The 17,033-nt window shown below is 42.1% G+C and overlaps 1 protein-coding gene across 1 annotated transcript in view; it reads right to left on the bottom strand.

The window, feature by feature from the left end:
• Positions 1–17,033, bottom strand: part of LOC124619705 — a 247,412-nt gene that overhangs the window by 124,688 nt on the left and 105,691 nt on the right. Inside the window, exon 4 of the mRNA XM_047146262.1 lies at positions 10,273–10,406. Coding sequence (XP_047002218.1) covers positions 10,273–10,406 — 134 coding nt within the window. The remainder of the gene's footprint in view (positions 1–10,272; positions 10,407–17,033) is intronic.

Here is a 17,033-nt window from a genome sequence, read left to right as displayed (position 1 = left end):
CCACTAGTCATGCCGTGTTTGTCGTACCAATTTTCTTACTGTGAAAAGAGTTCAGCAAACCTAGACTTAAAGATAATACCATATAATGAGGAAAAAAAAGAGAAACCCAATTCCTCACAAGCAAAAATAGACGAAAATATTACGTAAGTAAATCTATGAGATCGTTGCAGAAAGAATCAAAGGCAAAATTCGGGACGAATTTTTGGAAACGAGAGGGAAATGTTGCGCAGCAGAACATTTATACTGTAAATGTTTAAATTTTGTAACGTTCTACTAGGGACGCTCAGAAACACACAAGCAGTGTGCCAGCTATAGTATCATTAAGACTTACGGTTGGTTCAAATGGCTCTGAGCACTATGGGACTTAACTACTGAGGTCACCAGTCCCCTAGAACTTAGAACTACTTAAACCTAACCAACCTAAGGACATCACACACATCCATGCCCGAGGCAGGATTCGAACCTGCGACCGTAGCGGTCGCGCAGCTCCAGAGTGTAGCGCCTAGAACCGCTCGGCCACTCCGGCCGGCAAGACTTACGGCCAATGAAATAACATCAGGGCGTGAAACGAGCATTTCCACACAACCTATGGGAGAATAAAACAGGAACGCAGTGAGTATAGCGTTACATAACAAGGTAGTGTGATTAGCGACTCCATGTTGTCTTGTGCACTACGACCAGATAACATAATTGAAAAAAGAGACAGCATTGGTCGTATATTTTTTACTATTGCAAAATCGATTTTCTGTCACTGAGTGACCATCTTCAGTGCTATATTGTGTAACTTAAATTGGGATGCACTGTTGTCGCTAAGCTTACCGCAATCACATAGACTGAGTCTATGTGATTGCCGTAAGCTTAGTGACAATTATACTGCAAATGTTTAAATTTTGTAACGTTCTACTAGAGACGCTCAGAAACACACAAGCAGTGTGCCAGCTATAGTATCATTAAGACTTTTGCAATAGTAAAAAATATACGACCAATGCTGTCTCTTTTTTCAAGGTAGTGTGAAGTAACACACGTAACTTAAACGCCAGAGTGCCACTGCAAATTCAAACGCAGGCGATGAGACACGATCTCTATGAGCCAGAGTATATACTGAATTACCTTAGCGACGCCAGGGGCGCTCACGGGACCGATAAACGAGGGTAAGTGCGTTCATACAACCAGAGTCACGGTTTCCGAGGCACAAGGCTCAGCTCTTAAAATAATACGGCTTTCCGACCTCAAAGACACGTTTGGTCCGGCTGTCAGTCTGAGTCGCTAGAACCAGAAAGAATGACAGTGTACTGAGTTTCAGCGAAACTGACGGATGATGGTCTACCCGCTACCTGCTTGCCGACATCAACACCGAGATACAGTCAGCCTAATGCATACCACAGCCGTCGTCTGCTCTTGAGGGCTATTTGAACGCCGCGGACGAGGAGAAGTCTGGTGCGTGGCCGGCCTCTCTCAGTTGACAGTCATCGTGGATGATCTGCAAGCTGCCATCTCCACACCCACCAGGTGTATCGCATTCGTGCTTCCCCCTGAACATGTGCTGCAGTCTTGGTCGATCCAGGCCTAGTCTTCACGACAGCCGACAAACTGTGTCACAGTTGGGTGTCCTCACTTGAGCACGTGACGGTCTATTTTCGAGAGTGGTTAGGTGGCAGCTACACCACTGTAGAACATTTGGGCGGGTGACTCCGTTTAGTCTGTTCCCCGCTGCTGCCAGCAAACACGCGGCTTTGGCTCACTAACCTGCGGTACGACGCCACAACTCTTTGCGGCACTAATGCCCGGTTGCCTATCGCTGCCCAGGAGACGCTTTATAACTCTGTAAACTCAATTTGAGAACAACAGTGACGGTCGTACCTACACACTAGAGCGAGAAATGACCTTTACGTATTTCCCACTGTTGGGGCCGTCTGTGCCTCAGAGAGGAGTTCAACATGTAGCAGCAAAAAGTTTTGATCATCTGGCTAATAACATAAAATGTCTGAAGGGTAGCGAACCAAACTTTAAATCTAAGTTAAAATCGTTTCTCCTGGACAACTCCTCATAATCCATTGACGAATTTCTGATTAAAACCTGGTAGTCAGTAAAAAAAACAATAAAAAAGAAATACTTGTTTTTAAGTATAGTTGCATGAGCAGGAATAAAATTGTAGTGTGTTGATTAATGTTAATAGAATCAAGACTACATATCCTATAAACTGACTCGTTCCACATCATTTCGATAAAAGAATCGTTCAAATGGTCCATGGAACATCTTATCAACTGAATAACTAACTAACACGAGGAAGATACCACGGCTTCACTGACACTCCTGGTCACAAGCTGGATCCGTCACCCACATCCTGTGACTGGCCTGCTGCTTGCAACGCACTCAAGCTCTGTGGGTTGCATAAACATGCAGTTCCTTTTATTCTGTGTTGAGATTAAGATATTTTACGAAGTAGCTTTGGAGTTGCAAGTTGTCAAGTTAGACGAACTCTGAAATATCATGCAATAGATCTTCTCCCTATACACAAACTGCCTCCATGTTGTTGTTTTCGATGACCCACACTACTCTGTGAAATCATGACTAGAAAACAACCTATCCACAAACGAAATGATACAGAATATTAGAAGTACATTATTTTCTACTTCTAGCAGTTTTATGTCAGCTATTCATTGAAATTGTGATTAAATCAATAAAGTCATAACTTAGTAGAGCACTGAATGGTCTTTACTTGGAGTTAGCAGTGTCAGTAGAAGATATGGGTACTAAAAAGCTATTTGAGTTGATTTCTAGACTCTACAAAACAGCAAATGTGCCAACAAGTGTGCTAAACAGCATTATGATCAATCTTCCGAAGACCTATTGGCAATCAAAGCTGGCAGTTCCTGTTATAATTCCCTGTCTAGAATAATAACGGAAAGGGAAACGGAAGAGGCACTGGACGAAGATAAGGTAACGTAAACGTACCAGTGGAGCAATCCAAAATTTCGGCTGCTAATGAGGAGACTACACGAGAAATGAGACTAGTATACAGTATTCGTAAACCAAAGGAAATGTGTAGACAATCGAGTAAAATGTTCATAGTGTGTAAGACAAAAGACAGAGAGAATGATATGTAAACTGCAGTACAAGTGAAGTAATAAAACACAAATATCATGGCAGAAAAATTTCTCTTAAGAAAGGTGTAAGGCAGCGTTGCATCGAATCACCACACTTGTTAAAATGGTATCTATGTTACTAAATGGTTAAAATGCTCACCTGTTCCGAGTTGCAAGTTGCCTAACTGCTTCTAAGGGCAACAGAAATATGATAATGTAATGTATAATTACTGTCCGAATTTAAAATTTTCATATGCTGTCATAATCTACTGACTAAAGGGTATAATCTTACGTTAAAGGTTTAACACAATAAGAAAAATGTAATATAGTGAATGTATGTAGTTCCTGATGCAGTGAACTCACAGCACACAAATTACCCAGGATATATTTATCCAGTACTTGAGGATGAGAGCACATAGCGATTCCCAGCAAACTGTACACATAGTTTCAAGCTATTTCTAAATTTTTTTCGTTGACACCACCTCACCAAATAATGAAAGGAAATAAGTATCACTTACTGAATTTCCGCTTCTCATGCACTAAATCTCCGACATGAGCTACCACGTTTTGATTTATTATTTCTTTACTATCTATATTCGTTACAAATTCTGCACACACCATACACATATTGCACTGAACGTACCTGAAAAATTATAACATGTTACGCGATACACAGGAGATATTCCGTCCTAAATACTGAGATGGGTGAAAAAAGTTTTCGGTTTTCCAGTTTTGGTTTTTATTTCTTTGTTTATCTTTGAATGACTAATCTGACGGTAACAAAACAAATATAATTAAGCTTTCACTTCTCCAAGCAAAAATATTTTGTGTAATTATTGTTTATCACATTAACTTCTTTGCACATTAATCAGTCGTTTGAAGCTGTTTTACACATGGCGCTGGATTGTTTAAAGAATTATGGCTAGGGTACACAAAAAGCAGTGGAAAAAGTGTAGGCATTTTCAGAAAAAGAATACGAGGCTATAGGTATCAATGCTAAGGTTTGTAGACGATGTAACCTTTCCGCCTAGTATTAATAAACATTTATGATTTGATAAATGATATTTCCATCCGGATGGGAACTACTCAGGAAGACGTCGTCATAGGGAGAAACAAAAGTGGAGTTCTACGGATTCGAGCGAGGAATGTTAGATTCCTTAATCGGGCAGGTATGTTAAAAAATTTATTACGGGAAAAGGTAGGTTGATGTTAAGTACAGCGCGGATTAGCGAAGTTCGGTGACAAGAGAAACAGGGCTTTTAGTCAGGTGATCACAAGATTATAAATACAAAATCAAATAGGCGTAATTCAGGGGCAGGCCTAACAATGAGAAAAACGTGAGGAATGTCGGCAAGTTACTATGAATGCCATAGAGAACGTATTACCACAGCTTATATGCAAGATAGTTCAGTAAATGATAGACATTGAAGACACGTGCAATGAAATAAAAGAAATTATTCATAGTTAAGGGAGACGGAAATTTAATTGTAATGGGGGACTGGAATTCAACAGTACGAGAAGGAAGACAAAGAACAGTTGTAGTTCAGTATGGACAGGGAGTGGGGTAGGAATGACAGAGGAAGACGCATAGTAGAATTTTGCACAGAGCATAATCTAATCATCACTAACACTTGGTTTAAGAAACATGAAAGTACTGGAAGAGATCTGGACACACCGGAATGTTTCACATTGATTATACAATGGTAAGACGGCGACTTCAGAACCTGATTTTAAACTGTAAAGTATATCCAGGGAAAAATGTGGACCCTGACCACAATTTATTTGTTGAGAACTGTAGATTAAAACTGAAGAAATTGCAAAAAGGTAGAAAATTAAATGGTATTAGACCTAGGTAAGATGAAAGATCGAAAGGCTGATGAGAGCTTGAGAGGGATCATTGGGTAACTATCGATTACAACAGGGAAAAAGAATACAACAGAAGACACATGCGTACCTTTTAGAGACGAAATAGTGAAGGCAGTAGAGGACCAGTAGATGAAAAGACAGGGTCTAGTAGAAATCATTGGATATCACAGTAGATGTTGAATTTAAGTGATAAAAGGAGAAGAATATTAAAAAATGCAGTAAAAGAAGCGCGCGAAACGGAACATAAACTTCTAAAAAACAGACTGATGTGAAGTGCAAAGTGGCGAAGCAAGAATGCCTAGAGGATAAATGTAAGAATACATAAGTCATAAGGAGAAACCTTTGGAGAAAAGACAATCACATGTATAAATATCAAAAACTCAGATGGAAAACCAATCCTTAGTAAATAATGGAAAGCTGAAAGGTGGGAGGAGAATACAAACGTTCTACATGAAGTAAATGAACTTGAAGGCAATATTATAGGAAGGGAAGAGAGCTTAGATGAAGATGAGATGCGAGAAACGATACTGCGAGAAGAATTGACACATCACGCAAAGACCTAATCGAAACAAGGCCCATGGAATAGGCGACATTTCGTATCAACTACGTACATTCTGGGGAGAACCAATCGCGTATGTGAAATCTTATGGGACTTAACAGCCAAGGTCATCAGTCCCTAAGCTTACACACTACTTAACCTAAAAGATCCTAAGGACAAACACACACACCCATGCCTGAGGAAGGACTCGAACCTCCACCGGGACCAGCCGCACAGTCCATGACCGCTCGGCTAGTCCCGCGCGGTGAGAACCAATCGCGATAAGACTATTTATCTGATGTGTAAGGCGTATAACACAGGCGACCTACACTCCAACTTCAAGAAGAATGTAATAATTCGAGTTCCAAAACAAGCAGGTGTTGACATGTATGAATGTTACCGAACTACCAGTTGAATAAGTTATGTTTGCAAAATACTAACACGAATTCTTTACAGAACAATGGAATAGCTACTAAAAGCCGACCTCGGGTAGATCAATTTGGGTTCCAGAGAAATGTAGAAACGCTCGAGGCAACAACGAGACTATGACTTCTCTTACAAGGGAACCTCCCTATCGCACCCCCTGCAGATTTAGTTATAAGTTGGCACAGTGGATAGGCCTTGAAAAACTGAACACAGATCAATCGAGAAAACAGGAAGAAGTTGTGTGGAACTATGAAAAAAATAAAAGCAAAATATACAAACTGAGTAGTCCATGCGCAAGATAGACAACATCAAGGATAGTCTGATCTCAGCAGCGGCGTGGTACCGTCGTTAGCGTGAGCAGCTGTGAAATAAGAGGTCCTCGGTTCAAGTCTTCCCTCGAGTGAAAAGTTTTATTTTTTATTTTCAGACAATTATTATCTGACAAACTCTTGTGTTTTCATCACTTTTTTGGGAGTGATTATCACATCCACAAGAAAACCTGAATCGGGCAAGGTAGAAGAATCTTTTTACCCATTCGCCAAGTGTACGAGTTAGGTCGGTCGACAACATATTCCTGTCATGTGACGCACATGCCGTCACCAGTGTCGTGTAGAACATATCAGACGTGTTTTCCTGTGGAGGAATCGGTTGACCAATAACCTTGCGATCAAATGTTTACGTTTCCCATTGGAGAGGCACGTCCTTTCGTCTACTAATCGCTAGTTTTTGCGGTGCGGTCGCAAAACATAGACACTAAACTCATTACAGTGAACAGAGACGTCAATGAACGAACGGACAGATCATAACCTTGCGAAAATAAAAAAAAAAAGTTAACTTTCACTCGAGGGAAGACTTGAACCAAGGACCTCTTGTTCCGCAGCTGCTCACGCTAACCACGGGACCACGGCGCTCGTGAGCTTACCCACTCCTCGACGTTGCCTATCTTGCGCATGGACTACTCAGTTTGTATATTTTGCTCATTTTTTTCATAGTTCCACACAACTTCTTCCTGTTTTCTCGCTTCATCTGTGTTCTGTTTTTCAAGGCCTATCCACTGTGCCAACTTATAACTAAATCTGAGGGGGGTGCGATGGGGAGGTTCCCTTGTTAGAAGATAGGTTTGTAGATTTAGAGAAAGATTTCTACAATGTTACTAGAATATACTATTGAAATTCTGAATATGGCAGAGGTAAAATATACTGGCGGCAGGATGTTTACGAATTTTACACAAACCAGACGGCAGTTATAAGAGCATTAAAGTAGGCATGAAAGGGAAAAAGTGATTGAGAAGGGAGTGAGACTGGTTTGCTGCCTATCCCCGGTGTTATACTGTGCAAGACAGTAAAGAAAATCAAAGAGAAGTTCGAAGAAGGAATTAAATTTTGGGGAGAAGGAATAAAAACTTTGTGATTTGAAGATGATGATGTACTACTATTACTACATTCTGTCAGAGACAGTAAGGAACTTGGAAGAGCAGTTGAACGGAATGAATAGTGTAAACAATGAAAGATGAACATCCCTAAAAGCAAAGAACGGGCAATGAAATGTAGTCGAATTAAATCAGGTGAGACTGAGGGAATTAGATTAGGAAGCAACACGCTTAAAGTAGTAGGTGAGTTGTACTATTTGGGTAGAAAAATAACTGACGGTGGCAGAAGTAGAGAGGCTATAAAACATATACTGGCAATATCAAGAAAAGCGTTCTGAAGAAGAAAAATTGTTAACATAGAATATAGACTTGGCTGTTAGGAAGTCTTTTCTGATCATAATTATCTTGAGTGCTGCATTTAATGGAAGTGAAACATGGACGATAAACAGGTCACACAAGACTAGATCATAAGCTTTTAAATGTGGTTCTAAAGAAGAATGCGGAAGATTAGATAGGCATAACAAGTAACTAATGTGGAGGTAATGAACAGACTTGGGGAGAAAAGAAATTTGTGACACAAAAAAGAAGGAATCAGTTAATAGACACGTTATGAGTCATCAAAGGATCACCAGTTTGGTACTTGAGGAGAGTGTGGGCGGTAAAAGTTGCAGAGGGAGCCGGAGGCGAGTACAGTAATCATATGGAAATATGAGATGCAGTGGTCATCCGTAGATGAAGACGCTGGCACAGGATAGAGTAGCATGGAGAGCTGCGGCAAATCAGTCTTTGAACTGAAGACGTCAACAACAACACTACTAAAAATGAAACTGCCATTGTATGTATTGTTGTTGTTGTTGTGGTCTTCAGTCCTGAGACTGGTTTGATGCAGCCGTACATGCTACTCTATCCTGTGCAAGCTTCTTCATCTCCCAGTACTTACTGCAACCTACATCCTTCTGAATCTGTTTAGAGTATTCATCTCTTGGTCGCCCTCTACGATTTTTACCCTCCACGCTGCCCTCTAATGCTAAATTTGTGATCCCTTGATGCCTCAGAACATGTCCTACCAACCGGTCCCTTCTTCTTGTCAAGTTGTGCCACAAACACCTCTTCTCCCCAATCCTATTCAATACCTCCTCATTAGTTACGTGATCTACCCATCTAATCTTCAGCATTCTTCTGTAGCACCACATTTCGAAAGCTTCTATTCTCTCCTTGTCTAAACTATTTATCGTCCATGTTTCACTTCCATACATGGCTACACTTCATACAAATACTTCCAGAAACGACTTCCTGACACTTAAATCTATACTCGATGTTAACAAATTTCTCTTCTTGAGAAACGCTTTCCTTGCCATTGTCAGCCTACATTTTACATCCTCTCTACTTCGACCATCATCAGTTATTTTGCTCCCCAAATAGCAAAACTCCTTTACTACTTGAAGTGTCTCACTTCCTAATCTAATTCCCTCAGCATCACCCGACTTAATTCGACTACACTCCATTATCCTCGTTTTGCTTTTGTTGATGTTCATCTTATATCCTCCTTTCAAGACACTGTACATTCCGTTCAACTGCTCTTCCAAGTCCTTTGCTGTCTCTGACAGAATTGCAATGTCATCGGCGAACCTCAAACTTTTTATTTCTTCTCCATGGATTTTAATAGCTATTCCGAATTTTTCTTTTGTTTCCTTTACTGCTTGTTCAATATACTGATTGAATATCATTGGGGAGAGGCTACAACCCTGTCTCACTCCTTTCCCAACCACTGCTTCCCTTTCATGTCCCTCGACTCTTATAACTGCCATCTGGTTCCTGCACAAATTCTAAATACCCTTTCGCTTCCTGTATTTTACCCCTGCCACCTTCAGAATTTGAAAGAGAGTATTCCAGTCAACATTGTCAAAAGCTTTCTCTAAGTCTACAAATGCTAGAAACGTAGGTTTGCCTTTCCTTAATCTATTTTCTAAGATAAGTCGTAGTGTCAGTATTGCCTCACGTGTTCCAAAATTTCTACGGAATCCAAACTGATCTTCCCCGAGGTCGGCTTCTACCAGTTTTTCCATTCGTCTGTAAAGAATTCGTGTTAGGACAGTAGTTATGAACTCGTAATCAAGGAGACTCATCGACTATTTATTATTTAATAAGACTTAGTTTCAAAAGCCTGCTGACCGCACTGTTCTCGTTTTTCAGCAGTTTACCTGCATCACTTCCGATTATCGATGAAATGATCCCTTCAAAGATATTAGCGTAAATTCCAGTCTCACTTCTATGAAGCTGACCAAGTACTCTGTCTTAGAAGACTGGACATTAAACAGTGAACCTGCTATTTTTCTTCCATTCTTTATTTCTTCCAAAGCAGTTCCTGTGAGATATAGAGAAGTAAAAATAATAATAATGAGCGTATGGCATTGGTGGCCGGGAGACCCCTCGCGGGGCGGTTCGGCCGCCGCGCCACAAGTTCTTTAACGTCACTACGGCGACTTGCGAGTGAATGAGGATGACATGATGAAGAAAGACAACACAACACTCAGTCATCTCGAGGCAGAGAAAATCCGCGACCGCGCCGGGAATCGCACCTGGGACACCGTGCGCGGGAAGCGAGAACGCTACCGCAAGGCCACGAGTCGCGGACTATAAAGAAGTGTTAAGTGATCGTGGAACGTACTGTGTCAATTCCTGATGATTGCGAAAGATTTTTCTGTGCTGAAAATAAGCAGCAAAAGTGATACGCAAGGTACCCACATGGCGTCAGATAGAATGGGTTGCACCAGCTGGTTCGCAAATATGGAACAGAGCGGTTTCCCAGTGTCCGGGGCTCAGTTCACACCAAGACAAATCTCTGTCTTCATCATGCTGAAGGACGGTTTTGCATGGTGAATACCACTTCTGGTTTTCCCAGTTGAATTACGATCAACCTAAACACAGACCATGTTTAGAGTTTATAGCGCTGCTGGAAGTGCCGCTCGCTCTTGTCCGAGGCTTACCTGCTGGTCGTTGATGTACCAGACGAGGTGGGCGGCAGGCCTGGACGGCCCAGAGCTGCAGTCGAGGCTGACGGTGTCGCCCACCTGGTAGCGAGGTCTGCCGCCGGAGATGCGAGGACCCTCCTGGGGTAGCGCTGCAACACAGAACACGACGCGGTTACTGACAATGGGAGCAGGCGGAAATTCGCTACAAGGGGCGACTCTCCCTCAGTCAACTCTCAAGAACCTGCCATCTAACTTCTGGACACGTAACATGATACAGATATAATGTAAATTCATTTCTTGTCAATATTACACTGTGATATAAATGTCCTATCATGAGTTTCTCATACCGTTTCCTCAATTACCATGTTTTTGTCTTGTAATTAAATAGACATTTGCATGAGGTTAACTGCTATGTAACTGTTCTTGTAAGTGAAACTAATGCGCAACTATAAAATGGTGAGAAACTATATTGTAAATGGATAGTGTGGATTGAAGTAACCAAATGTTCTTTACAGCTAAGACGAATGTGCATGACAGCAGTACCGTATCAGGACGAGCGAGTCTGGACTGAATAGTACGAGCCATTCTAAAACAATGCAATGAATGCAATTACTCACGATTATAACGGTGAATGACTTGAGGATCAACATAATTAAATCATGAAACTTCCTGGCAGATTAAAACTGTGTGCCAGACCGAGACTCGAACTCGGGACCTTTGCCTTTCGCGGACAGTTTAAATCTGCCTGGAAGTTTCATACAAGCGCACACTCCGCTGCAGAGTGAAATTCTCATTCTAGAAACAACCCCCAGGCTGTTGCTAAGCCATGTCTCCGCAATATCGTTTCTTCCAGGAGTGCTACTTCAGGAAGATATGCAAGAGAGCTTCTGTGAAGTTTGGAAGGTAGGAGACGAGGTACTGGCGGAATGAAAAGGTGCGAGGAAGGGGTGAGAGTCGTGTTTGGGTAGCTCAGTTGGTAGAGCACTTGCCCGCGAAAATTAAAGGTCCCGAGTGCGAGTATCGGTCCGGCGCACAGTATTAATCTGCGAGAAAGTTTCACATCAGTGCACACTCCGCTGCAGAGTGAAAATCTCATTCTGGGAATGAAATCATCTCTCCTCATCAGTGCACTGTTCCTTCCGAAAAACGAGGATCAGTCAAAGAGTAATGCCCGTTACTCTTTTTCGTCAAAAATTTCAAATGCACCTACATAGTTTGAAAACCACAACATTGGCGATAAATTTATTACTTTCCAATATAGTCTCCATCCACTTACACAGTTTTGGTACACCTTTTAATAAAGGTAAGGGCAAGTTAATGCTTCCGAAGCCACTGCTGAAAATGAGCTTCTTTTAGTGGCCCAAACAGATGGAAGGCTGATGGTGCCAAGTCAGGACTATACTGAGTACGAGGCAAGACTTTCCATCCAGTTTTAACAATCGCTTCAACGGCATGATGACTGGTGTGTGGTCTTGCATTATCACGTAAAAGGAGAATTTCCTCCATAGCTTTGGTTCAAAAGGCTCTTAGCAGTATGGGACTTAACATCTGAGGTCATCAGTCCCCTAGAACTTAGACCTACTTAAACCTAACTAACCTAAGGACATCACATACGAGGTGTGGCTAGAAAAAAACCGGACTAGTACTGGTGAAACAATAAAACGAATGCAATAAGGCTGAAAGTCGCGTGGCCTGTCACGTGACTCTCGCTCCGCCTACTGCTCGAGTTTCATCTGCCTCCTGCACTCAGTCTGCCCGTGGCGTCTGTTTTAAGTAGTTGACGTTTTGTCTGTGCGTCGGAAAATGTTGAGTGTACAGAAAGAACAGCATGTTAACATCAAATTTTGTTTCAAACTAGGAAAATCTGCAAGTGAAACGTTTGTAATGTTACAACAAGTGTACGGCGATGATTGTTTATCGCGAACACAAGTGTTTGAGTGGTTTAAACGATTTAAAGATGGCCGCGAAGACACCAGTGATGACACTCGCACTGGCAGACCATTGTCAGCAAAAACTGATGCAAACATTGAAAAAATCGGTAAACTTGTTCGACAAGATCGCCGTTTAACAATCAGAGCAGTGTCTGAGTTAACAGGAGTTGACAAGGAAAGTGTTAGGCAGATTCTTCATGAAAGTTTCAACATGAACAAAGTGTGTTCAAAAATGGTTCCAAAGTGTCTCACAACTGAACAGAAGGAACGCCGAAGAATGATTTGTTCTGACATCCTGGAAAACGTTGAAAGTGATCCCACCTTCTTACAAAATGTTATTACTTGCGATGAATCGTGGTTGTTTACTTACGATCCCGAAACTAAACGCCAATCGATGCATTGGAAAACTCCTGGTTCTCCACGACAAAAAAAAAGCACGAATGTCAAAATCGAAACTCAAGGCAATGATGATTGTTTTTTTTTTGACATCAAAGGGATTGTGCACATTGATTGGGTACCAGAGGGACAAACAGTGAATCAGCATTACTACATTAGCGTCCTGGCTACCCTACGTGAGCGAGTACGGAGAAAACGGAACGATTTGTGGAGAAAAAAGTCATGGATCCTTCACCAAGACAATGCCCCAGCTCACAGTGCGTTGTCAGTGAAGACGTTTTTGGCAAAACACAACATTCCCATCTTAGATCATCCACCCTACTCACCTGATTTGGCCCCCTGTGACTTTTTTCTTTTCCCTAGTCAGCTGTGAAAGGAACTAGATTTGAGACTGTTGAAGCAGTAAAAGAAAAAGCGACGGAAGTAATGTATGGACTTACCGAAAATGATCTGCAGCATTCGTATGGAGCGGTGTAGAGACCGAGGAGGAGAGTACATTGAAGGAGATAACATGAAATTGTAAATAATTGTAAATAAATGTTTTTTGCAACATCAGTCCGGTTTTTTTCTAGCCGCACCTCGTACATCCATGCCCGAGGCAGGATTCGAACCTGCGACCGTAGCGGTCGCGAGATTCCAGACTGAAGCGCCTAGAACCGCTTAGCCACACCGGCCGGCCCTCCATAGCTTTCTTGGGCAACTCGCTGAAGACGTACTCTACGCTGTTTGACAGCTCTGACGTATTGGACAGTTTATTGAGCATTCCTGCTCTAAAAAATCAACCGTAATCACACCTTCTGCATCCCAGAATACTGTAGCCGTAATTTTCGCTGCCAGTCGCACAGTTCTGAACGTATTCTTTTTCGGTGAGTTTCTGTGATGCCATTCGATACTGCCTACTTGATTCTGGTTCAAAAAATGCACCCGTGTTTCGTCTCCAGTCACAGTTTTTCAAGAATCTCATCTCCAACTGGAGGCGCTGAAAGAGTTGGGAGGCAGTTGTTTTCTTGTCACCTTATTCTGGTCAGTTAACATCCTTGGCATCTAAGTTGCACAAAACCTTAAGTACCCCAGTTGTTGAATAATCGTCATCACACTGCTTTTATTAAGGAGGTAATGTTCCACAAATCGTCTGCAGCCACACGGATGTGGCCACTAAAGATAACATCGACTTGTTGCGTCATCCTACGATGTTTTCCCTTCAGCTTCGTAACAGCGACAAATCCATCGTCTAACAGTGCTGATATCCGCTGTTACATCTCCGTACACATTTTTCACTCTTTCATGAACGTGCATTGGCGTGTCACCTCCCGCATTCAAGAATTCTATTATAGGACCACTGTCTAATACGAACATCGATATCGGTCGTTTTGCACAAGACTGCAATACTAACATCTGTTACAGCAGAGTGTTAACTGCAACGGATTCAAAAAAGCTTTGCGGAATAATGCCAAATTCAAATTTTTCACATAAGAACCTCTTTTAAAGGAGAAACCATAAGAGGCAACACGTTCTGGTTGACCATCGTTTTGCCGTTCGAAGTGGCCGTGCGGTTAAAGGCGCTGCAGTCTGGTACCGCAAGACCGCTACGGTCGCAGGTTCGAATCCTGCCTCGGGCATGGATGTTTGTGATGTCCTTAGGTTAGTTAGGTTTAACTAGTTCTAAGTTCTAGGGGAATAATGACCTCAGCAGTTGAGTCCCATAGTTCTCAGAGCCATTTGAACCATTTTTTTTACCCTCGTTTTATGGGTTAAATTCTACATTCTGTTTACTTGTAACAGTCGCTTTTGTATCGAAATGTTACTAATACTGGTATTGTGTGTGCAACTACTGAAATGTTTTCTTTCATCATGAAAGTCGTTTCGTTTTTTTCATTTAAAACATCGCCAATGATAGGGTTTTCTTGCTCATTTCTTTCTTCCACTGTAGATGTGAGCCTTCACGCACTTTTCGCTAGAATTTTCCTCTTCTGGACTGGTGTTGTACGTAAAAAATAAAAGAAGCAGCGAGACCATTAAGGACCAAAACTGTGCACAATGAAGCTGTCAATGAAGTCTGCCGGTAAGGCAACGCTTTTCGGATGGCCCATAATACAGGCCACGTGCAGAGGGGCTGGAGGGAGCGCGTGGGAGGACTGTTTCGCCGCTACTGTGTCTTCGGCCTGCTGCCTGTGTCACACCACCAATCAGACAGCTATATACTGCGGGCTGCCTACGCTCAGGTCTGCCAACTACGCAGCCCTGTGGAGATCGACAGAAACAGTCCGTCATCGACGCAAACACAACGGATTGTTTTCAGCTAACCACCAGCAACTGCCACAATGCCTTGTAGCGGCAGCCCTGCAGCTAGTAGCGGGCGTACTGCAATTAACAGCGCTGCATTTAAGGCACCACTTCTCTCCCGGAAAATCACATGCCTGCTGAACGGCGCGAAACCCTTCGGAAGCGCAGGTAATTAGGACGCCACACGGTTGCTCCGCTCTGCAACCAATGCGCACTCCGAGCTTACGCCGGAGTAACCCATCAATCGGAGTTCACCATCAGCTATCGCTCACAGTCCGGGCTTATACTGGCTGCGCTCTGCAACCCAAAAGTCGAACTAAACACTCAAGCCATCGCTGGATTGGACTCCATCTCAACCATCCTCGAGCTGCTGCTGCACATGTTCTCGAGCTCACGCCTAGTTGGATTTCAGTTGAACTGTACCTGAGCCGAAACTTCGCTGAACCTCATCTTCGACTGCTTTCAAACTGGACCTCAGCTTCAACCGATCCCAAGCCTCGCTGAGCATAGTCTTTAACCATTCTGCAACATTGAGCCCATGCCTCGCTGATCTTATAATCAATCATGGAGGCCACGCCACACTGTACTTCATCTTGAACCATTCTGAAGCCCACACCTCACTGCGCCTCAATACGTGTAATATTTATGGCTTAGTCAGCCATCATATCAGGCTCCAAGAAGCTGTTCCCAGAGCAGTGGAGATGCAAGAAGTATATAGATGACGAAATGTGGTGTGAGGTACCTGTGACAGATGTCAGATTCGGTACCATTCCTGTGAGAAAGACCTCCTGCATAATGCTACTGCTCTGTGATTGGCTGCTGTGTTCGGAGCAAGGGCGCCAAAACGTTAAAGTATAGTTATTATTATCAGTTAAACTACTCATTGGAATGATTTCACTTTTAAATATAAATATCTCTCAACAGCTGACTATCAATCAGTCATTTAAGAATTATTAAAAAAAACCATTTCAATAAAAAACAAAAGACTAACGAAATTGCGGACGAAGCACTTCGGAAACGGTCGGGTCACGCCTTTTCTGGCATGGCGCGCGAAGTGTTTCGGGCTGTTGGTCACTCTGGATTGGGCAGTCGAGAAGAACAGACGTTGTCTGTCGTAGGATGTGTTTCCAATTTCTATTTAAGTTCCTGTTCGTCACTCTGGATTAGGCAGTCGAGATGTACAGTCATGTTGTCTGTGGCAGGACGTGTTTGGCAGTATTCAATATTAAAAGATTCACTCCGGTAGTCATGAGGCACAGACACGTGCCACTAATAGTGTAAAGATACATTTTCGTAAACATTGTGTTTGATCATGTACTTTACTGTATCAAGTCTTCCTTTCTTGCCGTACACGACAGATTGACACTTCTTACAGTTTTTTTAAAACACAGATGTTGAAACTATTAAAATGAAACTGAATGAAATGTCCAATGGTCTACTTTTGCTGTATTTGTTCAGGTCTCTTATACACCCCCAAAACCGGTTTCGCCACTTCTGAGATGCATCATCTGGTGTAAATACACTTCTGGAAATGGAAAAAAGAACACATTGACACCGGTGTGTCAGACCCACCATACTTGCTCCGGACACTGCGAGATTAGATTAGATTAGATTTACTTTCATTCCAATTGATCCGTAGTGAGGAGGTCCTCCAGGATGTGGAACATGTCAGAAAAACAACAATACATGACAAATGAACACTAAGAGTCATTTTACAAATACTATTGCACTGAATTTAAAATAAAAAAGTTTTATATTTATTTATAAGGTAAGAAACATGTAATACAACTACTGTAATACTTATTTACAATGAACACATTACTGCACTGAAATGGTGCAGAAGTTAGATTATACTTACACACACACACACACACACACACACACACACACACACAAATTTTCAGTGAATACATTACTGCACTGAAATTGTGCAGAAGTTATGTTGTACTTATATACAAATCAGTTGGTTTTCCTCAGAAATTCATCAATGTACTTATATACAAATCAGTTGGTTTTCCTCAGAAATTCATCAATGGAGTAGAAGGAGTTGGCCACCAATAAATCCTTTAGGCTTCTCTTAAACTGAATTTCATTGGTTGTTAAGCTTTTTATGGCTGCTGGCAAGTTATTGAAAATGTGTGTTCCTGAATAATGCACACCTTTTTG

This window comes from Schistocerca americana, chromosome 6 (assembly GCF_021461395.2).
Source record: "Schistocerca americana isolate TAMUIC-IGC-003095 chromosome 6, iqSchAmer2.1, whole genome shotgun sequence".
In the NCBI taxonomy this organism is placed as follows: domain Eukaryota; kingdom Metazoa; phylum Arthropoda; class Insecta; order Orthoptera; family Acrididae; genus Schistocerca; species Schistocerca americana.
Note: the sequence above shows the minus strand (reverse complement) of the source record. Positions and strands in the feature narration are given on the sequence as shown.